The sequence below is a fragment of the Spodoptera frugiperda genome, chromosome 21 (genome assembly GCF_023101765.2).
Source record: "Spodoptera frugiperda isolate SF20-4 chromosome 21, AGI-APGP_CSIRO_Sfru_2.0, whole genome shotgun sequence".
In the NCBI taxonomy this organism is placed as follows: domain Eukaryota; kingdom Metazoa; phylum Arthropoda; class Insecta; order Lepidoptera; family Noctuidae; genus Spodoptera; species Spodoptera frugiperda.
Genome location: NC_064232.1, coordinates 2,235,089 through 2,262,759, shown reverse-complemented (window position 1 = coordinate 2,262,759; position 27,671 = coordinate 2,235,089). Strand labels below are relative to the sequence as shown.

General features: G+C 36.1%; 3 protein-coding genes across 6 annotated transcripts in view; 1 reads left to right on the top strand and 2 right to left on the bottom strand.

Annotated features, from left to right (window-relative positions):
* The window catches only part of LOC118280222 (putative fatty acyl-CoA reductase CG5065), a 65,686-nt gene extending 42,790 nt beyond the window's left edge, over positions 1–22,896 (bottom strand). Inside the window, exon 1 of the mRNA XM_050702056.1 lies at positions 22,612–22,896. The gene's annotated coding sequence lies outside the window, so the exon portion shown is untranslated. The remainder of the gene's footprint in view (positions 1–22,611) is intronic.
* The window catches only part of LOC118280349 (uncharacterized), a 180,825-nt gene that overhangs the window by 96,107 nt on the left and 57,047 nt on the right, over positions 1–27,671 (bottom strand). The gene's annotated exons all lie outside the window — the stretch shown is intronic.
* The window catches only part of LOC118280461 (uncharacterized), a 28,197-nt gene continuing 27,309 nt past the window's right edge, over positions 26,784–27,671 (top strand). For 2 of the 3 annotated variants that reach the window (XM_050702059.1, XM_035600501.2), the window contains exon 1: positions 26,784–26,924. In XM_050702059.1, coding sequence (XP_050558016.1) covers positions 26,816–26,924 — 109 coding nt within the window. In that variant the 5' untranslated portion in view covers positions 26,784–26,815. Of the gene's footprint in view, positions 27,056–27,671 lie in introns of all 3 variants that reach the window. The other variant, XM_050702058.1, reaches the window with a different exon arrangement.

The window sequence follows — 27,671 nt, the reverse complement described above, 5'->3', positions numbered from 1 at the left end:
AGTCGCCAAGCACCACGGAAATTTTACTTAAAACTAAAATACTAAATGGGTCCTATGCGTGAGCACAATACTTGCTTCCAATAATAGGTATGGCAAAAACGCCTAAACGCACGGAAATTTGCTCGAGACTCCACAAGGTCCGTGTAATAAAATACACCTGATGAAACAAATAAATTGTCCAACATAGTGTTACGCTCAGATTGCCAGAGACCACACTCCCAGAGTATGTGATGGGCGGATTGCTCATGTTGCAAGAATAGAGGGTTACTAGATTTTTTAGAGGGGAAGAAAAAGGTAAATAGTTTCCAAACCGTTTGAATTTAATGCCAGAATACTTAAGCCTTAAGGCACAAAAGAGACCGCACTACTGGGAAAAGCCCAGTCGCCAAGCACTACGGAAATTTTACTTACCCTAAAATACTAAATGGGTCCTATGCGTGAGCTGTTATACTTGTTCCAATAATAGGTATGGCAAAAACGCCTAAACGCACGGAAATTTGCTCGAGACTCCACAGCCGTGTAATAAAATACACCTGATGAAACTAAATTGTCCAACATAGTGTTACGCTCAGATTGCCAGAGACCACACTCCCAGAGTATGTGATGGGCGGATTGCTCATGTTGCAAGAATAGAGGGTTACTAGATTTTTTTATGGTATAAGCCAGTAAACGGGCCAAACCAAACGGCCAAGCTATCGGTAAGCAATCGCTACCGCGCATTGATACCCGAAACATCAGAGACGTTACAAGTACGTTGTTAAATTTAATCTCAAAAGCACGTTACTAAGCTCCAACCACAGTCAGCTACATAATGGATATCATCACTCCATCTAGTTGAAATGCACTTTAAACTATTTTTTCTAGACATCTCAAACCGACCTAGATCTCGTCTATGTCGTTAGATGAATAAGTGTAACTGTTGAACATGAAGTGTCAGATTCAAGTCCAATAATGTTGCAGTTACTGCCATGAAATTCGAGTTTGTCCAGTGTATATTAAACATTGTAAAGTCGACTAATTTATTCAATTAATTCCAGCTATGACAGAATGGAGTGGCCTGTGTCCAGTATAATACAGAAACGGGCTTGTTTTAATGAGGAAAATCATCCAATGTCAAACTCTTACTGACTAAAAACCACCCCGTTCCTACTTCTGCTTTTTGAGTCGGAGTCCCGGTAACCCGGTAGACAGTCCGCAGCTCCGGCAGAAACGAGCTAACGATAATTACTATCGGCAAAAATGAAATAATGTGTTAAATGCATTACTATACAACGTGTAACAAAAAGGGGGTATACATATCAATTGCACGGTTTCTAGATAACAACAAACGATACGGGAAGGATTTTTTAAACTCGTGTTTTCATGGGCGAATCAAAATTAGGTAGACAGGTACTAGGCGATCAGATTGACAGAAGAAATGTTTCGTAATATTAGCGAGTGACCCCTGTAGTGTTGTGACACGTTTGTATGATTTGAAATCAAGAACTATGCGATACCAAGTATTTGGTATTATTATTTTTTTAAACGTATTTAAGCTGAAACTTTGTGTAGAGATTCTATTCAACCTGTATTCATCAGGGCTTCTTGATGTATATGGGTATTTTGTTACACGTTGTATAACTTTTTGAAACAACTGGTTGTTTTGTCACTGCACCAGTGGTAATTACCTTCCTTCAATTACAAATATACACACACAATTTATCGCATTTAAAATATTAGTAGGATAATTTTCAGTAAATTATGTTTAAAAAAACCGACTTTAACTTCGTCTTTTTGAAGTCGTTTAATATATTACAACCTGCTCCTAAGCGTAACGCAGTCTCCTTGAAATGGATGGATAAAAGCAGATTTACAAATGCGCCCCGATTGGCGATATATTAAAGAAGGGCCAAATTAAAAGTACCCTTAACCGACGAGCAGGCATGAAAACCATCGGTCGTTTGATGAAGGGAAAGGGATGTGTAAGAATCATAGCAATTGGCGTTGCATTGTCTCTACCTACCCTTATGGGAAACAGTCGTGAGGTTATGTATGTTTCTAATGCCCGTTTTTATCATTCTGTCTTCAATTTTAGTGATTCCTAAACTAAGATAGGTAACATTTAAGTCTTAACCCCATAGGAGACAGGCGTGAGTTAAGTATGTATGTGTCCTTGCAAAAAAATATTAAGCCTAATACCCAAGATCGGACCCTTTAATAAGGTCCTTATGTTAGTAGGACCATAAATATTTCAATGTCAAGCCATTGACTCTGTTATTAATCGGTTTCTGAACAGCACATGTAGTAGTCAAGGTGAGAACAGATTCGCCATTTTTTTATCTAAAATTAATGTCAGTCATTTGTGTTTGCTTAGAGTTTTATCGAAGTCATTCGATGTTTGTTAATGTCGTAATTAGTTAATTTTATTTATATAGCCTTTTAGAGATCACAACGTATAAAGTGGAAAAAATATCGGGCTAAATATCAGCCCGAAATTACTCCTTGAAAAGTGAGTTTTCCAAAAATGATTTCTTTTAGGACCAAGCCCGGCACAACCACCCAGGACTGCTATAACTCCTATAAGCCAGGATCTACAGTAGATACAACCATGAAAACACCGGAACACTGAAGTCCGGCGCGTCCCAGGGATATGAATGACTGTCTTGGATCCCTCAACGAAATAAATCGTTTACCTACTTCCAGAAAAAAAGAGAAAGAGAAGATCTGTGGCGAAGTTAAACAAAGACAAACAAACATACAGACACTATAAAATATTAGTAGGGATAGCCTTAGGTGTTTATATAGGTATTAATTTACCTTGAGTTTACATACATATAGATATACTTATATATATATTTATGTCTTATTTAATGATGAATGGTGATGATTTTTAACCATATACGAATGCATACTTATTTGCATGAATTATAATATTCTCAGTAGTAGTTATATATCGAAAAGTCGAGTATATTTATCTATATTAAAATATCGATTCGAAGAAACTAAAAGTTCAACTCGATTTTGCATATAGTTTTTAAAACAAGCAGCTCTAATGGTAATCGTGAATAAAAGAACGGTCGACCCAGCAGTTACAGTGCTTTTCCACCAGAGATGCGCTATGCTACGTTGCTGTGGCTGCGTTTGGCTTCCACCAATCATATTATTTGGTACACATAGCTTTTTTTTTGAGGGGGAAAATTATCCAATGACTTCTCCCGCCTTGGGCGAGGCGAGAGGGAGTGTCAGACTCTTACTGACTAAAAACCACCCCGTTCCTTCTCCTGCTTTTCGAGCCGGAGCCCCGGTAAACCCGCTAGGTAGTCCGCAGCTCCGGATCAGGCAACAGGCATCAGCCCTACTGGGCCCCATCTGTGGTACACATAGCTTAGCACTGATGGAAACAAACTCAGCTTACTCGAGCTGCTCATCGTTCTGGCACAGCTACATTGCGGCGGCGCATTTTCGTAGCACAGCTACATAGCTTAGTATCAGTGGAAACGGTCACATTTAACTCTTACATCTTTGTAGCATGGCTTCATAGCAAATCCCTGGTGGAAAAGCACAGTATATGAGGAAATCTTAGTGTGCGACTATGTTTTTAATCATGGAAAATTACCTTAGCAACAGCAGTAGGAACGGTGTGGTTTTAGTCAGTAAGAGTCTGACACTCCCTCTTGCCTCGCTCAAGGCGGGAGAAGACATTGGATGATTTCCCCAACCCCCAAATTGTGATGTGTATTTGAAAGTATTATTAAAACGTACTCACTATACAGGTAGGTATAATCCTAATCCTATAGTAATAACTTATTAATACTATTTTTATTGCCTATTTATATTTATATTTTTTTATCCAAGATTCCAAGTATCAACTGTACATACATAATAGAATTCTTCCCGGTATTGTTTGTTTATTTATTTATTCTTCAATATTTAAACTATTTACAATCCTTTTACTATAGAAAACAGAACAATATATGCTTACTTAATAAAAATGCATAAACTATATATTAATATAATATAATTATTAAATCATTAAAATTCTTAGATAGGTAAACTGTAAACTATTGCATTGGACGGGGGCTATTTGAGTGCTATTCCACCAGAGATGTGCTATGCTACGTTGCTGTGGATGCGTTTGGCTTCCACCTATCATATTAATTAGTACACATAGCTTAGCACTGGTAGAAATTCAGCTGTGCTATGTTTTTTATATGGAAAGATACGTGCTATGGATAGCATCCCTACTATCGATACATCTCACACTCGAGCTGCGGGTCTTCCTCGCACAGCTACATAGCTTAGTATCAGTAGAAACGGTCAGATACTTTTACAGCCTAGCTATTACATCTTAGTAGCATAGCTATATAGCACATATCTTGTGGAAAAGCAACCTTAATAAGGGTTTGCCATTCTCCGTACGCTCAGCAGGCAGGTCGGACATTTTTGCTCAAACCTTCTCCGTGCGAGAAGAGACCTTTGATCAGCAATGGTCACTTATAGACTGTTGAAGTGATATTGATGATTTTCAACCGTTAGTTGAGTCTTACAATACCCACATTAAGAGTAACGGTAGTAACAAACGTCTCTTATACTATGTGATGTTGATGATAATTTACAACTCTAAGTTTGGTCTTACGACACCCACGGTAAGAGTAGCGGTGGTAACATCTCCTATTCTGCCTCAACCAAACGGCTTGATTACCTCCTCTATTGTATAGTAAAGCATATATATTATATTAAAAGTACTTGCGCCTCTGCTTACACCACAAAGGACAAAGATCACATATTTAGCGAGCCCTACACAGGACATCCTCAATTGTTCGGCCGTAAATAGGGAGTCAGTTGTACATAGTTTATGTACAGATGGCGAAACAAACTGGCGTATTCAAATAGTTGAATGAAACTACAAAATTAAAATTTAATAAATCTCCAACCGAAAATTTTTATTTTATTTTATTTTATTTATTTATCCTAACATTACATTTATCATTACAGGCACACCTAATGCGATAAATGCAGTATAAACTTAAAAAATAAAATAAACCAAAACTAAATATCTCTATGAACATAAAATAACTTAACATTAACTTTATCCTAATACTTATTACTAACATTTACAAATTATAGGAACTTTTTACCACAACCTCATACAGTATGGAGATCACTCATATGATTTAAATGAAACTACAAGTAGTACTCGTCCACAGAAGCGTTATAATACAACTAAATACAGTTATAATTCAACGAAAACAGATTTTTTTTATACAATATAAATAATTAAATTAATCCAGTATTAAATTGTGTGGGATCACTTCCATGTTTCTTGAGCACAAAAGTGCAGTAATGTTATAGGTTGTCTAGGAATGTTACAAACATGTGGCGCGGCTGTTATAATGCCGTATTTGTAAAGTTAGCTCTTCAAATTAGCTCATAGAGAAATATGCACTTTTTGGCTTATCCACTGGGCCTATTTCGCTCATTTTTCGTATATAAATTAAATTAAGTCGTAAGAAATTTTCCCAAACGGTATATTTCAAAATTATACATACGAAAAAGTCAGATGTGAGTGAGAAACACAACGCAAGCGTTGTTTCACGTCGATTTTCTGCTCGGCCGTGGTATCACTCCGGTCGAGCCGGCCCATTCGTGCCGAAGCATGGCTCTCCCGCACTTAAACTACGAAACATACAGTAACCTCCCATCCACAGCCATAACATAACCATGGCCCATATTGTACCATATTCATCATAATATAATAAATGTTTATTACATACCGCATGGACAATAAAAATCCAGAACAGTAAAATTTACTATAAAGTACTAGGAATTCCATGAATGGGTATTTTATTACAATTCTTGGTGTCTATTTGTCACGTATAGATGGAATTCATTATAATTATTAATCATTTTGTTGACAGACTAGGATACGTTTTGTCATCACCGCTGTTCTTTCCCCGGGTATGGTTAGAGCCGACTGAGGTGGATTACTGAACTACGGTGGATTGGGCAGCAGCGCTCTCTGATAAATTCGAAGCTGCTAAACTAAGTGTGGGAAAATCGTGCTTACGAATGGGCCGGCTCGACCGGAGTGATACCACGGCCTCACAGAAAACCGACGTGAAACAACGCTTGCGTTGTGTTTCGTTGTGTGAGTGAGGTTACCGGAGAGCCAATTACCCTCCTTCCCAATCCCCGATTCCCTAATAACTTTAAAATTCTTATCGAAAGTCTGTATGTTACTTGTCACTTCTTCGCGTTAAAACGGCTGAAGAGGTCTTGATGAAATTTGTAACAGGGTAGAAACTCTGGAATACCACATCTAGACTACTTTATATCCTTAGGGAACTCGAGCGAAGCCACTGGTAAAAGCTAGTTTGACGTAACAGTTATTATAAGTTACCTAAACTAGAAGTGTACTTAAAAGACATAATACTATTTGTTTTAATTTTAACATCGGTTGACCAACTTTACAATACGAAATGTCAATCCTCAATAAAAAAAGTAAAATCGACATCTTAAAGCGAGCCTTTATTTGCGCACCGTACGTCAAAATTCATGTCATTAGGTCAACGTACTTTTGTACATGTGTATACCATGGTTACAAGTCGAGTTGGACACGACTAGTATAAACTGACCTTTGTACATGTGGAAAGGTTATACAAAGCGGGATCAAGATAAACTGGTTTTGTTTAGCTTGATGTGAACCGAACAAAATGACATGTGATTTTCTTATTATATGTATTAGAGTTTGAACTCTGTACCAATAGGAATTCGACCCATTGTCTGGATAGAGGTTATAGAATGTGATAGGGGTGAGACTTCTAACCCGTTAAGGCTGAGTACTACATCTAATTTTATCGACGACAATAGGTAAATGATCAAATAATGTATCAGAGATATTATTGTAAAAAACTATTTTTGAAAAGAGTAACGATGGAGTTTCTTGCTCGTTCTTCTCCATTCGAAGCAACACTTTGGAACGAGCGCCTAGCTTCACTGACAGACAGACTGACGGACAATTCAATTTGACGTTTCAAAAGTGCCTTATTTAGGATTAATTGAAATAAATGCTTTGACTTTGACTTCTCATATAAGAAAACAATATTTACATAAAACGAATCAAAGTTTAAGAGTGTATAAAATGTTCCGAGAAATGACTTCACGCGATATTTGCAAATAATCTATAATCTATTATATTTTCCAAATCGGACCAGCCGTTTCAAATTTCAGCGAGATTAACGATGATATAATTTTTCAAATATTTTAATTTAATAAACTAATAGAACTAGTAACTTTATTACCCAAAATTTACTTTGATACCAGTTATCGTTAAATATTTTTGCTATGTGATTTACGAAAGGCGCTTATCCATAAAAAGGATAATGACGGATATCGGCTTATTATCGGCTAATTAATATTGAGCCAAAGTTACTATGGGCATCTGGCATCCTCCTTTGAAAACCACTGTTTAACCATAAAATAATTAGGTTCAGGTTTATCAGAGAGCGCTGCTGTGCAGTCTCTGCTGAATTAATAAGTAATTCATTAATCTATACGAATGAAGCTAAAACAAAGAGGAGATGTTATAACTGGATTTCTCTTTTAACATAATGCGTGACGCTGCGGACTGCCTAGCGGGTTTGCCGGGGCTCCGGCTCGACAAACAGGAGTAGGAACGGGGTGGTTTTTAGTCAGTAAGAGTCTGACACTCCCTCTCACCTCACCCAGGGAGGGAGAAACTGGATGATTTTTCCCTCTTAAAAAAAATGCGTGACACTTTACAGCAAGCGCGGAACGTTACAAACCACGCCCCTCTATATTTTCCAACATGCAGTCCCATACTACAAACACGCTGCCAATTGTCCACATTTTAATGTGCCACTTTCTGAGCAATTTTAACATATTTCCACCATTTTACTTATAACATCATTGGGCAGAGCCCATTTCTTTTGTCATAGTGCACAATCACATTATGGCATCTCCTCTTTGCACTTGCTTCATGGGTATACGACACCCACGGGAAGAGTGGGGGTGGTTGACAAATTTATTTTACTGCTGTCACTATACGACTCTAGTAGTGACATCTAGCGAGGCAAAAATGAGAGTCCTAATTGGTTCTAAGTATAACTGAACAGTGAACCATGTGGTCTAGGTTTACTATAAATAGAATTGACACGTTTGCGAGTTAAATTGGTCATGTTAATAGACAGACGAGCAACTTTTTTGTTGCGTAAAATTTTATCAATGTATCTTGACGAATGCTGAAGTGATTTGTAGGTAGTTATTTTTTGTCAGGAGAAAATTCTAGTGTGGGATAACGTTTTTAAAAACGTTATCCCACACTAGAATTTTCTCCTCTGTCGTGGCGTGGATGCGTTTAAAAAACATAGAAATTCACCCAGACCCGAAACAACAATTTGTGGATCACACAAAGAGTCCGCGGGAATCGAACCCGCTATCCGTTACACGGCAGCCAGTTGCCCAGGCTCAGCGTCAACCGTGGCAACGTTTAAAAAAAAATATCCATTAGAACGACTAAAAATCTTTGAACAAGCAACTAAATCGCTGACACCGGCAACAAAAAGTTGCTCGTCTACAACAAAACTACGAAATAGAAACATAGTTTACACTAAAAAACAGTTAAATAAACATACAATCTTAGCGTGAAAGATGAAACACAACGTATTGTAATAAAAATACATTGTCAGACTTATTTTAGAAGTTGAGATATCAATTTAATTCGGCACTCTGACATACGAATTATTACGAGTACATTGGTCCGAACATATAACTTTGTTTAAAGTTTATATTGTATGTGGTGACGGCAGAGATATATCATTAGTATCACCACTACTCTTCAGGTGGGTGTCGGATACCCGACAAAGGCAAAGGCTCGAAGGGCAGGAATAAGAATGGGGTGGTTTTTAGTCAGTTTTTAGTAAGAGTCTGTCACTCCCTCTCGCCTCGCCCAAGGCGGAATTCATTAGACGATTTCCCCACCTCAAAAACAGGCATGTGCTATGAATATTAATTGATATAATCAGGGCCGGCGTTAAGGGGGGGGGGGGGCGTGATGTGGCGATGGCCCAGGGTGACAAATTCTGGGGGGCGCCGATGGGATTATTGCTTCCCTCAAGTGGGCGCCACAATACTTTCGCCCAGGGTATCAGTGGCCCTTACGCCGGCACTGTATATAATTACATATAAATAATACCTAAAGGATTTACCTATGCCTATTCTCCTTTAGTTTATTGTAATAAGTATCTCAAATAAGTCCTATAATCTATTACCGGTAAACTATGGCAACTTTACCGGGCCCTTGGCAACTTTACCATACTATAGGTATTCGGTATAAACTCATTTATCTAAAAATCTACCCACTAGAATTCTGTTTTGTAATAGAAGTTTTTTTAGACATTAAAAGGAAATATTTACTATATTTTGCGTAGACGTAAGACTGCTATTATGCCAGTAATGGCCGTCACAATGTATGCGTGAAAATGAGCTAAAAGTTAGTTGTTCCTAAATTGTGCTTACAGAGCCTTAACTATTTGTCACAGGTGAGTGAAATTTTGATCTTGTATGTATATTATAGTTGGGATTACTGTTGTAATGTCAGCAATTGCTTTTTCTTTAATTTATTGATGAATAATCGCTTCGGTAATGTTGACACAGGTTAGGTAAAGTTGCCACGGCCTGCTTTGTGGCAACTTTACCTACAGTTAGGGTTGGCAATAAATGTTTTTTTCTTGTTTGTGTGTATGTAACCATTTTCGAATACCTAAATTTCACAGCATAATAGTGAATATCCTGGATGATAAGATATAATGTATTTAATAATACCTTTTGTTTTACAGCCAAAATGGCTTCCATGAAACAAAACCGCAGAAAACTCGGAGCTAGACACTATAAAAATTATACGGAAGTGATGTTATAATTAGCTATGGAGATAGTGAAGTCATAAAATTAAAAAGTCTAGGATTAAACATTATTTTGTAGCCTTTTTTACAATTTTAAACATAAATACTTAAAATTTTAGAACTTAATTTAGTTTAAAAGGGAATAATATTTATGTTAGAAATTTGTGCGTTTTTTTACTTTAGGTTTAAGGTTTATTAATTTTTTTTAAAATATACATGTCATAAAAATGTTCCTCCTTTTTTGACAACCCCGAGCGTAACAAATTATTTGTATGTAAATTACGATGAAACCCGTGGCAACTTTCCCTAATGTCTGTGTAGCCGTTATCTTTATAGATTTCCTCATATTGTTTGCATTATAATACGAAGAGGTCCTAGATGAAGCCCTCTGTACCTCAACAACTCTTTAATATGCAATACACGATGAATACGGCGCGTAGGTAAAGTTGCCAAAAATTTGGTATCTTTACCCATGTTGTTTTTTCTTTACTACGGCTAAAATAAGTGTTTGTATTTAATGACGATTACGGTAAAGTGAGCCAGATAGACTACAATTCTAAATATATAGTTTTGGTTTCTATGCGTCTTATGGTTAAAAATATATTTCGTGTTTTGTTCTAAAATATGGTAAAGTTGCCATGTTTTACGGTATATAAAAAATCCTGACGCTATAACTCCAGAACGCAAGAACCGATTTCCACGGTTTTGCATTCGTTGGAAAGGTCTCGGGCTCCGTGAGGTTTATAGCAAAGAAAATTAAAATAATTCATAATCCCAAATTCTGCATAAGTGCAAGTCATAATTGTATGCGGACGACGTCTCGGGTCATTGCTGTTTTTTTTTTAATTACGTTGCCACTATAGGATTATCTCCAGTGTCGTGGGTGCGTTTACAAACATACAAGTTCACATGCACATGACACCCAGACCCGAAACAACAGTTTGTGGATCACACAAAGTGTTGCTCCGTGCGGGAATCGAACCCGCTACACGTTGAACGGCAGCCAGTTGTTCAGCCACCACGCCAAACGTGCAGTCTAATTGTTCTATAATGGTTGATTACGTCCATTGTCATAATAATAGCTACTAATATTTTTTAATTGAACTACGTCATACCATCATACCTACATTACATGTGGGATGCCTAATATGATAATATGTTGCACTAGACAGAATATTATTACTTACAAACAAAAAACTGTAAAACAGTAGCTTTTGTAAATTAGTTTATACAAACATGTAAAACCTTTAGAGAAAAATGAAACGTACATAGTGAATATTGTTTAAACATTTTGATTTAAGCAGATGTCCGGGAAAAAATATACTTAGTAGGAATTCTCCGAATCTTTTCTCTGTTCTTCTTCAAAGTTTAGGCTTATAAGCACTACCTATTCCTATCACAGATTTATAAGGATAAAAACTAATCTCCGGAACTACTATTTTGAATTGCGTAATAATAATATTTGTGTTGGATAGTAGATTTATCAAGGAAGGATATCAAACATCACGCTTCGTTTAATTGGAGCCGAGCAGCGAGTGAACCCACGTTAGAATAGTTAGTTTTTTATGGTATAAGCCGGTAAACGAGCAGACGAATCACCTGATGGTAAGCAATCGCTGTCACACATGGACACCCGAAACACTAAAGGCGTTACAAGTGCGTTGCTGACCTTTTGGAGGTTAGGAATTTAAGGGTTATTAGGAAATCGGGGATAGGGAAGATTGAGAAAGGGGTGTAATTGGGCCTCCACTAAACTCACTCACACTACGAAACACACGCAAGCGTTGTTTCACGTCGGTTTTCTGTGAGGCCGTGGTATCACTCCGGTCGAGCCGGCCCATTCGTGCCGAAGCATGGCTCTCCCACACTTAATATAATAATAGTTACATAGTTGTTAATAGAATGACACTAAATCCGAATGACCTAAGACCACAAGATGTCATCTGGTGACCCTGATGACATCTGTGTGTGATCACGTTACAGAAATATACCACGTAGCAACTCTTTGTAAAGCAACGTCACGCCTTTTATCCCCGAAGGGGTAGGCAGAGGTGCACATTACGGCACGTAATGCCGCTATACAATGTACACTCACTTTTCACCATTTGTGTTATAAGTCCAATATAATAGGAAGTGAGCCTATTGCCTTATACTGGACACAATTCCAAACTCTATGCTACTATTGAGAAATTATCGAAAAACCGAAAATGTTGTTGAAATGTACTGCTGTAATTTGCCCGACCCGGGAATCGAACTCAAGATCCCTTGTCCGGTCGCACTTGCAACCACTCGACCAACGAGGCAGTCAACACAACAACAACTCTTTGTGTGATCCACAAATTGCTGTTTCGGGTCTGGGTGTCATGTGTATGTGAACTTGTATGTTTGTAAACGCACCCACGACACAGGAGAAAATCTTAGTATAGTGTGGAGCAACGTTTTAAAAAATAAAAACCGGCCAAGTGCGAGTCGGACTCGCCCACGAAGGGTTCCGTAGCAGCAAGTTGACGACATAATATAGAAGTTTCGGATATAAAAGGCTGTGACATAAGGGTTCCGTTTTTTAAACATTTTCAGTGCAAACTTGATTTTAGAAAAAATCAAGAAGACCTATTATACTTACTTTTAGTTGAATCAAACCTACAATAGGCTAGTTTCCTACTAGTCAAATTTAATACTTTTTTCGAAACGTAAAAACCGATAATATTTTCTATGAACTTTGTACGAAATATTATACGAAAATTAAGTAGTTTAACAAATTTATGAATGAGAGTGTGATTATTTCTGAATTATGTATTTTATTGTATTGAAAAGTTGTAATAATTTATTTTTGACCCAGTCATCATCTCTATACTTTCCCCTTCCAGCAAATCGAACCCCAAAACCCTTCTCTAACCAGTCCTTCTTTCAACCACTCAACTTACAACCCAGTCTTCATAAAGATATAAAAATGATCACCACATTCACCCTCACACTACATTATCGGATGGGTATTGGCAGGTTTATGGAGATGCCAGTCAAAGCTCCAGGGAAATCATATCAGAGTATCTTGCTATCTAAATATATACATATACAATGTGATAGGGGTGAGACTTCTAACCCGTTAAGGCTGAGTACTACATCTAATTTTATCGACAAAAGTCGGGGGTCGAATGGGTCGAACCCAGCCCCTCCCCCCTAAAAATTATGGCTATTTTAATATTTTTTTTTACTTTTTTTGATATCAAAAGTTGTATGCGTCATAGAAACAAAAAAAAACAAACGGTAGCTAAATAACCTTGGCTAACTAATTCATTACTCTTTTCATATGTTTGATAATGTTTTGGTGAGAAAAAAAATCATTTGTGAATTATTTTTACCGAAAAAATCGCCATTTTTCAATATTTTCAATTGGGGTTTCAAGCCCTCATATTATTTTTTTTGTTGATAAAATTAGATGTAGTACTCAGCCTTAACGGGTTAGAAGTCCCACCCCTATCACATTGTATATAAAGGTTAAAGGCTGTATCGGTGAATTTTATAGTTTATACTGGATGAATATTGATGGCTGTCGATTTTTACTAAATAATGTAAAGTGTGTAAGTCTTTTTATATTCAGAGGGGATATAAGCACTAAGTCAGTGAATAGGGTTATAATATTTTGGGCAGACTAACAGACTATTATTTATTTCTTTATTTGTTTTTCGACGTTTTAAAAGTACTTATTTATAGTTTAATTGCAATAAATGATTTGACTTTAAGCTCAAAAATCACTAATCGGATTTTAGTGCAATTTTCACCAATAGATAGAATCGACCATTCTGACACAATTGTAATAGCAGACTAAGGCCCCTGATGGTAAACGATCAGCGCTGCCTATGGACACACGCAACAGCAGAGAAGTCACAGGTGCGTTGCCGGCGTTGTAAAAACGGAATACGCTCTTTTCTTGAAACTTTAAAGATCGTATTGGTTCGGAAACAACGCCGAGATTTGGTTGTATATTTAATACGTAAAGATTATAGTAACATTCCCCCTCTCGCCTCGCCTAGGGCGGGAGAAGTCGAAAATGACGTTCCCCCCTTAAAGAAAAATATATAAAAATAGAATTAATAAATAACTTAAATCAATTTTTCCTAAGTATTTGTGTATGTCAACTGTCGTGGACTATAAGAGGTCAACCATTAGTTAGTTATTAATAGAATTTATTGATAGACTTACTAAGTAAACTAAGTACGATTACCTTTGAAAGGTTAAATAAAGTAAAAAGCAGTTTATGTTAACATATCCAGTTATTTATAACTCTGGACTTCTTTAGACATTCAAATTGTACTATGACTTGACATTTGAAAACTATAAATCATTATCGAAAAGTAAATTCACTATTTTTAACTTTGGTGACTGAGTGACAGACTGTACACAGCTGTAACTACTGCGCGTAGCAAGCTGTGTGACAAGACTTTTCTATTATCATTAGAACTTAAAAGATTTTTTGACTTTCCGATATTTCGGCACTTTTGCAAGCCCCATGCATCACGGATGAACTGGAGTATATACAACGTGTAACAAAAAGGGGGTATACAAATACATATCAATTGCACGGCTTCTAGATAACATAACAAACGATACGGGAAGGGTTTTTTAAACTCATGTTTTCATGGTACCAAGTTATGAATTTTTCAAATCGCGCCGGTGCGCGAATCAAAATTAGGTAGACAGGTACTAGGCGATCAGATTGACAGAAGAAATGTTTCGTAATATTAGCGAGTGTTCAGTGGTTTTGGAAGGTTGTCCTGTAGTGTTGTGACACGTTTGTATGATTTGAAATCAAGAACTATCCGATACCAAGTATTTGGTACTAATTTCTTTTTAAAAGTATTTTAAGCTGAAACTTTGTGTAGAGATTCTATTCAACCTGTATTCATTAGGGCTTCTTGATGTATATGGGTATTTTGTTACACGTTGTATATGCGAATGGAGGTTTATGAGCAGACGAATCGGTTAATACCCCTTTTTAGTTCGTTTTTTGCTAAGAAAACCGCTACCACTGTCAAGACTTCCTCCCATGGACTCTTGAAACACAAGAGGCTTTACAAGTGCGTTGCCGGCAGTTCTTGGGGGTTAGGAATTTAAGGATTGTTGTTCGGGAATCGGGGATTGAGAAGATTGGGTAAAGGGGAATTGGGCCTCCGGTAACCTCACTCACACAACGAAACACAACGTAAGCGTTTTTTCACGTCAGTTTTCTGTGAGGCCGTGGTATCACTCCGGTCGAGCCGGCCCATTCGTGCCGAAGCATGGGTCTCCCACATTAAAATACTCTATCTTATCTACTGTAGATAGGAGTTGCAGTGGTTTTGGAAGGTTGTCGCGAACCTGTGCTATTAATAAAGACGGCTTATTAAAATTCTTCATCTTAATTGGATCCTTTATTACAGAAGGTCAAGTTTAGTCTGTTGCGCGTGTCACTTGGTAAACGATACTCTTCCACGTGTATATATTATTAAGTACAATAGGCTAGTTTCCTACTAGTCAAATTCAATACTTTTTTCGAAACGTCTAAAACTATATTTTCTATGAACTTTGTATGAAATACTCTATTATGACGTCATAAGTTTTTGACGTCAAATAGCAGACTTATTTCTAGAAATTTAGCTAGAAAATATCGAAAATTAAGCAGTTCATCAAATTTATGAATGAGAGTGTGATTTTATTTTTGAATATTTTATTGTATTGAAAAGTTGTAATAATTTATTTTTGACCCCTTTGAGAGTATGAAAATTAAAAATCTAATTAGTCCGATTAGCGCGGTCAAACAGATAGGTAATGAAAAAATATTAGACACGTATTTTTTTTATTTTTTTTTATGAGATACAAATGGACTACCTGATGTATATGTACACAATCATTTTTATATTGTATTTTTTATGATATAAGCCGGTAAACGAGCAGACAGATCTCCTCATATTAAGCAATCGCCGCCGACCATGGACACCCGAAACACCAGGGGTGTTACAAGTGTGTTGCCGGCCTTTTGGATGTTAGGAATTTAAGGGTTGTTGGGGAATCGGGGTTGGGAAGATTGAGAAGTGGGGTAATTGGACCTCCGGTAACCTCACACACATATTTTTTTCTGGTTATATATGTCATATGACATGTTATGAATCCTATTGCAATATGGAGCAAGGTTATACTCAAACATCGGGCACAATTCCAGATTTCATGTTATTGGTGACAGTAACAAAAATAACTTTTTAATACCGTACCTTTTGAGTACCGTACGTAAATTAGTTAAAAGTCGAAATCATTTGAATAATTCTTTTTGTGTCGGCTAGTGCATTTATTGAGAAATTTTATAAGTTACTAGCTACTTCCGCGCGCTTTCACCCGCTCTGCTCGGTTCCTATTGATCGTAGCGTGATGTTTTGTAGCCTTTATACCTTCCTCGATAAATGTGCTATCCAACAAAAAAATATTATACAAATCGGACCAGTAGTTTCGGAGATTAGCGCGGTCAAACAAATAAACTCTTCAGCTTTATAATATTAGTATAGTATACATATAACTTCACATTATGATCAATAGGAGCTGAGCAGTGAGTGATAAATCTACAATATAAAAATAAGTCGGGTTTTCCTTCCTGACGCTATAACTCCAGAACGCACGAACCGATTTCCACGGATTTGCATTCGTTGGAAAGGTCTCAGGCTCCGTGATGTTTATAGCATAGAAAATTTAGAAAAAAAATCAAGAGAAAAGTAGAAAAACAGGGAAAATCATTGGTGGCGAAACGGAGTTCGCCGGGTTTGCTAGTTATACATTTAAATGCAAAAGTAAGTAACGTTTCTGTTTCTTCTTTACGCCTAAACTACTGAACCGATTTGAATAAAAAGCTTGTGTTGGATAGCCCATTAACTGAGAAAGTTTATAGACTATATAACATCACGCTACGACGAATAAAAGCCGAGCAGAGCGAGTAAAACCGCGTACGTAGCTAGTTTAGCAACAAGCGACTTACCGCCGCCCCCACAGTCATTTAATGGTTACTTAACCCAGTCCTTAGCAATTGTTTTCAATACGAAATCGTTACTAAGGAATAGTTTAAGTAATCATTAAATGTCTCTGAGAGTGCTAGTTAAACCTTTTTAAAAATAAAAGCGACAGATATAAAACAATAAATGGGTTTTAAAACGTTTTTATAGTCTTTATTCATAATACCATTAGACATTTTGTAGCATCCGGAATAAGGGCCAAATAATTGGGGTTAGGCATGCGCCAAACAACGTAATTGTCTTGGCAACCTTTTACCTTTTTGGGGTCGCAAAACTTTTGAATTTGTGCCCCCAATATATATATATTAGGGGGTTATGTCATCAGGTAGGAAGGTTGTCTGAAAAGGTCTACATTTTTTTACATAATACAAAGTTCAACGCTTTAAGTTGGTTTTAATTTTTTTAAGGTATTTTCAAGTTGTAAATATTTTAGTTGTAGTTATAAGTTATAATTATTTAGGTAATACGGTTTAATATATTTACATAGGTAGATAAAATTGTTAATAAATAAAATAATTATGTAGTTGAAAAAATAACATTTGTTAATCGTAGGAGGATTAAAACAGGGATTTTTTAGACCCTCCCGAAACTACTGCAACTCCTGTAAGCCAGGATCTACAGTAGATACAACCATGAAAACACCGGAACATTGAAGTCCGGCGCGTCCCAGGGACATACATAACTGTCTTGGATCCCGCAACGAAATAAATCAAAAGATATTAGAAGAAAAAAAATGTCTTACAAGATTTAGAATATTACACCACAATGATACTCGTATGTCCGGCGAAATCTTCAAAACGACTGACTAGATTTTAATGTTCATTTCACTTGAAGATAAGCGAGGTATTAGGACAATTCGGTATAAATAAAAAATATATATATATTATTAGAATCTAAACGGTTTTCCCACGGAAATTAAGCTCTAATGATATATAGTACTATTGTAAAAGGAAATGTCCAAATTATACAAAGTGATGTGCATCATACTTATATTATTAATGTAAAAGTTTGTTTGTTTGATTGTTTAGATTTTTGTCCGTCAATCATGCTAAAACTAGTGAACGGATTTTAGTATACAGGCAGGGTAACGCTGACTTGGGTGATAGGATATTTTTTATAGCAATGGAACGCGGGCGAAGACGCTGGCAGAAGCTAGTATGTATATAATACTAAAATTATAAAAAAAACAAAGTGTGAGAGAGCCATGGTTCGACACGAATGTATGATGTATGATATATGATCACTCGGTCACTCACAGAAAACCAACGCTAAATAACGCTTGCGTTGTGTCTCGTTGTGTGAGTGAGGTTACCGGAGGCACCAACAACCCTTAAATTCCTAACCCCCAAAAGACCGGCGATTGCTTACCATCAGGTGATCTGGCTGCTCTTTAAAAAAAATAAGAAAAACGAAACTTGTGGTAGTAACACTATGTATAACTCAGAAACGCATAAATCGATTTAGCTGAAAATTTGTGGGGATGTAGCTTAGTACCAGAAAATGAACATAAGATACGTTTTATCCAAGGATTTTTTGAATATTTTACGGGTACAGGGAGAAACGGGTTTGTCACGGGCAGAGTCGCAGGGGCTAGGTAGTTATATTTAGCTGCATTTGTTATGCAAACCAATTAGTAAATATTATATTGTAAATTGGTGTCATAATTAGGAAAAATATGTTATTTTTAAACTGATTATAATCTTTCTCATATTTGCATTTTTTGGGTTTTTAATTTATTTGTAGTTTATTATTTAAAATGTTTACCTATGTTTTTCTTACAAAAAAATAAATAAATACTTAAGCGTCTAGAACTTACAGGTAAAAATAAAAATGGTACATTCATTCAATAGGGATAATGACGGGGTATGAAACAATATTAGCTACGTATTTTTTTATTTTGTCATATAAGATAGTAATGCTAGGATAAAACGAATCAAAGTTTAGGAGTGGGAGCAAATACGTCATTTCTACGTATAAAAAAAGTTATTTAAAAAACTAAAAAACCCGACTGCGTTTCTTTATAATATGAAAATGAAAAAACCCTAAAACAAGAAATTCATCGTAAAATTTAAGCAGTCGGGACCCATTCTAAATATGAAGACTGAGGGCACATACGGCTTGCTTTCTAGAATGGGTCCCGTCCCGGTCATTTTCATATTATAAAGAAGCGCAGTCGGGTTTTTTAGGTTTTTAAATAACTTTTTTTATACGTAGAAATGATGTATTTGCTCCCACTCCTAAACTTTGATTCGTTTTATCGGGTCTACCTTTATTAGCAGAATTTATTAGGTTATAATTTTATTTTGCATAACAACGTCTGGCAGAAACTTCATTTCGCAGAATGCATAATGCATAATTCATGCTAAACAAATTTCGGAGCATTAAAATTCTGCCAGATAGCCATACCCATAAAATGTACATAGAATTGACGTCACGTAATATTTCAATTGATACATCTTCGAAAGTAGGTATATGGGGTCGGGTGCGATTCCCGGGTCGGGCAAAGCACTACTGGGCTTTTTTCGGTTGTAAGAAAAAAAATCAGTAGTAGCACGGAGTCTGGAATTGTGTCCAGTATATGGCAAGTATGGCAACAAGCTTACCCCCTATTACACGGGACTTATAACACAAATGGTAAAAAGTGGGTATACATTGTATAGCGGCATTACGTGCTGTAATGTGCACGTCTGCCTACCCCTTCGGTGATAAAAGGCGTGACGATATGAGATGAGAGACTTCTATAATATTTAAAAGGAATGCTAATATCCAAAATCATATTACTAAGTAACATAACTAATATATAACATCACGCCATAAATAAAGTCGTCGGCAGAAATGACCCAGTTTTCACCAGTTATTTTATTAAGCCCAAGATATAGGGGGAGCTCTATTGCTATGAAGAATGCAAAACTGGATCACATAGTAATCCCCAATGACGTAGATGGAAGTGAACATAGTATATGTAAGACCAACAGTAGAATTTTTGTGTTATAAGTGCGGGAGAGCCATGCTTCGGCACGAATGGGCCGGCTCGACCGGAGTAATACCACGGCCTCACAGAAAACCGACGTGAAACAACGCTTGCGTTGTGTTCGTTGTGTGAGTGAGGTTACCGGAGGCCCAATTCCCCCTTCCCAATCTTCCCCATCCCCATTCCCGAACAACAACCCTTAAATTCCTAACTCCCAAAAAGCCGGTAAAGCACTTGTAAAGCCTCTGGTGTTTCAAGTGTCCATGGGCGGCGGCGATTGCTTACCATCAGGTAATACGTCGGCTCGATTACCGGCATGTCCCATAAAAATCAATTACCCCCATCCCAATCTTCCTGATCCCCGATTTCCCAACAACTCCTAAAGGCCCGCAACGCACTTTTAACACCTCTGGTGTTTTGGGTGTCCATGGGCGACGGCGATTGCTTACCATCAGGTGATCCGTCTACTCGTTTAGACTGAGACAGTTCACAAAATTAGCGATAATTTCCACGCTTGGCTTATGCCATCCTATGCGATCCTATTGGATTGAATATAGCAGCTCTCGATTCATCAGAAACCGCTGCTGCCCAGTCTCTGTCAAATATCTTAAAGTCGACTTACGGCACCCACAAGAAGATTAGCGGTAGTAATTTATGCATTTACAGATATTACTACTTATTTTTCAGTTTACTTACGTATTATATGTATAAAGAAAAATGAACAAAAGTATTTATAGTTATTACAGTAATAAAATTAAGATAATCTTTACATATACCCAATTAGCTAATAGTGCAATAAAGATAATGAAATCTTAATTAAAATTATACATTTTCAAAACAATTACTCAATTTATATTATGGTATAAGCTGATAAACGAGCAGACGGATCATCAGCACTTGCAGCCGCCCATGGACACCCGAAACACAAGAGGAGTTACAAGTGCGTTGCCGGCCTTTTGGGGGTTAGCAATTTAAGGGTTGTTGGGGAATCGGGGATTGGGAAGACTATAATTGGGTCGCCGGTAACCTCATTCACACAACGCAAGCGTTGTTTCAAATCGGTTTTCTGTGTGGCCGTGGTATCGCTCCGGTCGAGCCGGCCCGGCCCATTCGTGCCGAAGCATGGCTCTCCCACACTTAAAGTATTCAGACACTTACCACCATTGTCAAAGTCATTAATGGTTACTTAACCCAATCCTTAGCGATTGTTTTCGGAACAAAATCTAGTTACTAAGGAATAGTGTTTTCGGAACAAAATCGTTACTAAGGAATAGTTTAAGTAATAATTATGTCTCTGAGTACGTTGGCTAGTCTATTTAGTTTAGTAAAATATTTGTAAGTCGACAACTGCATTTGACGGGAGTCCAGATATTTTTAGTTTATATTGACGTAATTGGGAAGGAGTAATTAGTATCTAAGAATAGATCTTAGTGCGTCTTACACTGTCTTTATATAAATAGCAAAACAACAAGAAAATGTGTTCTAAAAAAATGCACGGCTCGGATTGTCAAAGTATTTTTGGCTAAACAATTGTTTTTTTGTATTGGATTTTTTGTTTTTGAGAATTTTCGAAAATATTATATGAAATGTTGTCTTAGTTTTTAATTTTATTTAGTCTATATATATTTATGTATATTTTAAATATGTATTCAATAAATGTATTTTTTTTAATTTAGTTTTTATGTAATATCTAATTATTTGTATAAATAATGTTTACATGTATACTTTAGAAAATATTTATGTAGAAAACCACCATAAAACTAAAAAACTAAACTAAAATAAAAAAGATTAACAAACATTTTTTTGAACTAGGTCCGATTTTTTTTTAAAAGAAAAAGTGTTCCTGTCTTTGTGAACCTTGAAAATCTGCATGAAAAATACCGTATAAAAATCGGCGACAAAATAATTTATAGTGTCAATTTTTTTATCCAAAAATGAGGAAAAAATTTCACCTATTAAAAATCTTTACTTACACATAGTTATAAACTAAAATGCGTGAAAAAAAAACACAAAAAAATTAGCAAAAGAATCAAAATTTTTCGTCACTGCCATTTTTCGTCGCGCCACGAAAAATTTTTCTTCAAGACGAATTCCTTACGTTGTCAAAGTATGGATCGTCCCCGAAATGTATTCTACGTACACAAGTAATATCTAAGATTATTTAATACGATTACCACACCAGTTACAATGGCCAATAATCAGATTAACCTTATACATAATTCTTAACGCGCATACATGCATCAAAAGTGTGTCAACTTTTGACATTGGTGAAAAAATCGCCCACGAAACGCGAGACTAAATTGTCCTGACACAGGACAGCGCATGTCTTAAACCCATTCAGGAACGAAGGGAGAAAGAGAGAGAGACAGGAGTTGGAGCGAGACGGCGATAGAATTCCTAAAATTCTGAGAAAACCACTTCGCACCGAACATTATAATATGTACCACATCAATGTTATGTCATTCCTACCAATTTTAAATACCGTCATTTGGAACGTCATTTTTTTCATTTGGATTTTTCAAGAATGGAATAAATTCCATTCTGGAATGAAAGTAAAATGCGGTAGAATACATTGGTTTTTTTTATAGAGACGGGCTAACGTGGTAACGCTGACGCCTAGACATAATCGTGTCACTAACTGCATTAGACTGATTTTAGGTCACACTAACCAATTGAAACTAGTGAATTACATTATGAAATTAGTACTCACATATACTGGAACGACTCCTGGCTGACATGGAACACTGAAGTCTATACATTTGTTAGAAAAACCGACGAATTTAACATATATACTAAGGAACACGGCACAATTATAACCTGCGATAGAAACACAATTTATTTTTACACAAACGAAACATATGACGCACGGTGAATTTGAAATAAATAATTTTAACACGGTCAGGTTTAATGTGTGTGGTACTAGTTTAGTAGGGAAAAAAATCAATTGGAGACGGTCCGTCGAGTAGCCATTTTGTCTCTGAACTGGATAAACTGGGTACTGTGTTGTACGCATGCGCTAAGAGCCGCCCCAATCTCTATGCCCGAATAGATATGAACAGTATTCCAAAGAATTGTAACCCTCTTAAACGATGTTACTATCTAACTATTGTCTCAGTTTTGAATTAAGAATTTTCGAATGTGGAATTTTATTCCGATTTCAGAAATGGAATGGTTAATTTTCCATTTGCAGAATGGATTTTTTTAAATAATTTTTGGAAATGTTATTTCATAAATGGAATTTTCTTGTAATAATTGAATTTCGATTTAGTTTTTGTTTTAATTTATATTGTAATGTATATTTATAGTAAATAAAGTACATAATAGCGTAAATTAACGTTCATTTATTTCATTCCATTTTCAAATATTAAACTACCTACATACGAATTAATACAAGAATACAACACTGGACAAGTCTAGCCAGTTACAAGTCTAGAGCCATTTCATTCGCGAAGCGTATCTATTTATGGATAGTTTGCGCAAAGCAAGATAGATGGCGTTGTTCGCAATATTTGTCCGCATTTGGATATGAGACACTATGCAACTTCTTTTTTTCTATATACCAAATTATTTTAAATTGACATATAATATTATTATGATTTTTTTTCATAGTTGATTCTCTACTGAATGTATTTCATGTGTATGTAAAAAGTGTGGGAGAGCCATGCTTCGGCACGAATGGGCCGGCTCGACTGAAGTGATACCACGGCGTCACAGAAAACCGACGCGAAACAACGCTTGCGTTGTGTTTCGTTGTGTGAGTGAGGTTACCTTATGCCCAATTATTCCCCATCCTAATCTAACCTTAAATTCCTAACCCCTTAAAAGGTTTCACTCCCAAAAGTCCTCTAGTGTTTCTATCAGGTGTTCTGAATGTTCGTTTACCGGCTTAAAGCATAAAAAAATGTCTTTCATTCTCTAATGTCATCTTACTAACTAATGGGCTTAGCAAGCTATGTAATATTAAATTTTATTTACTTTGAGAGCTCGACATTTTTCCTTCGATTTTTAACATTTATTTATTTCCTAGCTACTCTCGCACAATTTCACCCGTTCTCCTATTGGTCATAGCGGGATTTTTTAACCTGTAACCTTCCTCGATAAATTGACTACCCAACACAAAAATAATTTTCCAAATTGTACCAGTAATTTCAGAGATAAGCGCGTTCAAACAAACAAACTCTCCAGTTTTATGCAATAACAGTGTATTGTTGAATCATTTCGAATAGAAACAAATACAATAATATAATAATGTCAGAAAAACCGACCGCAAAACAAAACAAGAAGTTGATTTAATGTAACATCATAACATCACGTCAGTGCTTCCCCCTTCGAAAACACAGTCATAGAACCTTTAATGTGAATTGGTCGAATAAACCAACCAATCAGAGCGCCGAACGCGCTCTCGTTTCGATTACTTTAAAGGAAATTAAACTAAAGATTCTCAGAACCGTTGTATGATGCACAAATTGTTGTTTCGGTTCTGAATTTCATCAACTACAAGATGTAGTTAACTGCTGAACATTTTTTTTTAATCAACACGCCGGTAAACGATCAAACGTATCACTTGATGGTAAGCAATCGCCGCCGCACATGGACACTTGAAACACCAGAGACGTTACAAGTGCGTTGCCGGCCTTTTGGGGGTTAAGAATTTAAGGGTTGTTGGGGAATCGGGAATCGGGAAGATTGGGAAGGGGGGAGTTGGGCCTCCGGTAACCTCACTCACTCAACGAAACACAACGCAACCGTTGTTTCACGTCGGTTTTCGGTGAGGCCGTGGTATCACTCCGGTCGAGCCGGCCCATTCATGCCGAAGCATGGCTCTCCCACACTTAAATTACAATCAACGCCATTGGGGACAAAGGTGACTGGCGCCAGCATACTTGTTGGAAGTCAAAGTCTTAATTGAATTTTTGGATAGAAAATTATGCAATATTCAACTTTAATGAAAACCTAATTCTGTATATTCCAAAAATACATGGCACAAGTTAAACCCATTCGAAACGTGGATATACAGTATATTAACAGAGGGCGGCCCTTTAAACTCGTTAATCTATATCATTAATAGATTAAAATAAAAATATCAGCAAAGAAAAATAAGCAATAAATTGCAACATTGCCTTCCTTCAACTACGCGCGCAAAGAGTGTTTCTTTTACGTATCGATTTTAAATTTTTGGTAAATATTTTTTTTTTAGCATGTATGGATGCTATACTATTGCGGGTTAACAGGAACACCCTCTGTTAGTTAACAAACTGTATTTTCTTAGTATATTATTTTTTTCCATGCACATTTCGATGCCAATTCTAATCGATCGACATTGATATTATGAAATTTCACACTCTTGAGTAGCAACACTAGCGCTTATTACATCCGTATTGAATGGATAGGTATTGAATGAATTAAAAGGTAATTTTAATTAAAGGTTAATTAGTAAGACATATTTCAGGTCAATTGACGCATCTTTTAATCTATATTTTAGCCATTTTAATGAATTTTCCATGCACATTTCGACTTTGACTTAATCTGATCTCTAACCATTACTTAGCTCGCTCATAGTGCTATGGAAAGGGCTCTATTCTTTGCGAAATCGAATCAAAAATTAGGCAGGACAACGTAGACAGGACGTAGTATAAAAAATCAATAGCTGTTCGTTAGTCTCGCTAAAACTCGAGAACGACTGGACCGATTTGGCAAATTTTGATATTAAATTATTTGTCCAGGAAAGGTTTAAATGGTGAGAAAATGTTTGAGGCGGTACGAAGTTTGCCGGGCCAACTAGTTTATTATAGATCAAATATCAAATGACGCCAATCAAACATTTAGAATGTAATGTTTACAACAAATTATAGTTCCAACAGGAAAATTACCGTCACAATATATCCCACTGTAAACAGTTTTCTATAATAAGTCCCTATATTTTGCTCTATTTTATCCTGTAACGTAGAAAATGGGTTTTGTTACGCTGTCGATATAGTTATAATGACAATTTATACTTTTAACAAGGGCGTATTAGCCTATCGATTATACCTTATTCCACATCAATCGTTTTCTACATTAATTTACAGCAATTTAAGTGTGGGAGAGCCATGCTTCGGCACGAATGGGCCGGCTCGACCGAAGTGATACCACGGCCTCACAGAAAACCGACGTGAAATAACGCTTGCGTTGTGTTTCGTTATGTGAGTGAGGTTACCGGAGGCCCAATTACCCCCTTCCCAATCTCCGATTCCCTAACAACCCTTAAATTCCTAACCCTCTAAAGACCAGCAACGCACTTGTAACGCCTCTAGTGTTTCGAGTGTCCATTGGCAGCGGCGATTGCTTACCATCAGGTGATCCTGTTCCTAAACCATAAAAAAACACAATTATTATGCTTAATAGTTGTATAAATCAGTTTTTCTATTGTAAAAGGAATAACCCTAAACACAAAAATAACATAATTATTTTGTTATATACTGGAAATATCACAATTTTATTATAACTAACAAAAACATGTTTTTTTCGTCCGATGTCTGGAAAAGTTTCTGAAGTAAGAAAAAACAAAAACATTTCTTATTAATTAAGTATTAATATTTGTTCGTAAACCGCAGTAGAGACAAACAAATAAATATTATGTTCCTTGGATGACGATTTTATTTGTTACTTGTCCTATGACGTCGCATCGCCATCTTGATTTTTGTGACGTTTGGTCAATCCTGAATAACCCTTAGTACGAATTTGCTTTACGTCTAAAGTAATCGAAACGAGAACGCGTCCAGCACTCTGATTGGTTCGTTTATTCGAGCCGGCCAATCAGAGCGTTGAACGCGCTCTTTTTACTTTAAACGTAAAGCAAACTCGTACTAAGGGTTTTGGGACAGGACAAAAGTGTCATCGTGGATTGATTAATATTCAGTTCAATACGAGCAATAATGTGTAACAGTAGTGTCACTAAAATAAAACTAAAAGATCACAAAATGGGTCCTTTCTTATTGGTTTTTTTTATTGTGAGCTCAAATTTTTTATTTATAAAGGCGGAAGGTGAGTCCATACGACACTCTACTTATGAGTTATAAGACGTCTAGCAATGAGAAAGAAAATGTTTATAAAAATATTCTTGATAATTATATTAGTGAGTGTTTGTTTATGTTTTTGGTTTATCAGTTTCGAAAGTGAGTTTTTTATTTTATCTTTTAAATCTTTTTATTTTATTTCGTGAGTTTTGGAAAACTTTTCCTTTTTTATTTTGTGTGTTTTTTTTTAACAATTTATTTTATTTTGTGTGTTTTTTTAAACGTTTTATTTTATTTCGTGACTTTTTTAAACTTTTTATTTTATTTTGTGACTTTTTTTAAACTTTTTATTTTATTTTGTGAGTTTTTTTTAAACTTTTTATTTTATTTTGTGAGTTTTTTTAAACTTTTTATTTTATTTTGTGAGTTTTTTTAAACGTTTTGTTTTGTTTATATGGGGCTTTTTAGTTGCAATAGTGTGAGTTTGTGTGTGTTTTAAAAAGTGATTACCTGGTGTTTTGCGACTTCGTATTTCATTGTTTTATTATTGGATTTTCTATCATTTTATTTCTTTATTTAAGTGTAATCAAGTGATTTTTTTCTAGTTTTATTACGTCCGTTTTAAAACGAAATCATTTAATAATACGTTCTTGATTTCGTTTACTTTTTTGATCCGATAAGGCGCCTTTTTTGAGGGGATTAACATCCATTGGCCTTCTCCCGCCTTGGGCGAAGCGAGAGGGATTGTCAGACTCTTACTGACTATAAACCACCC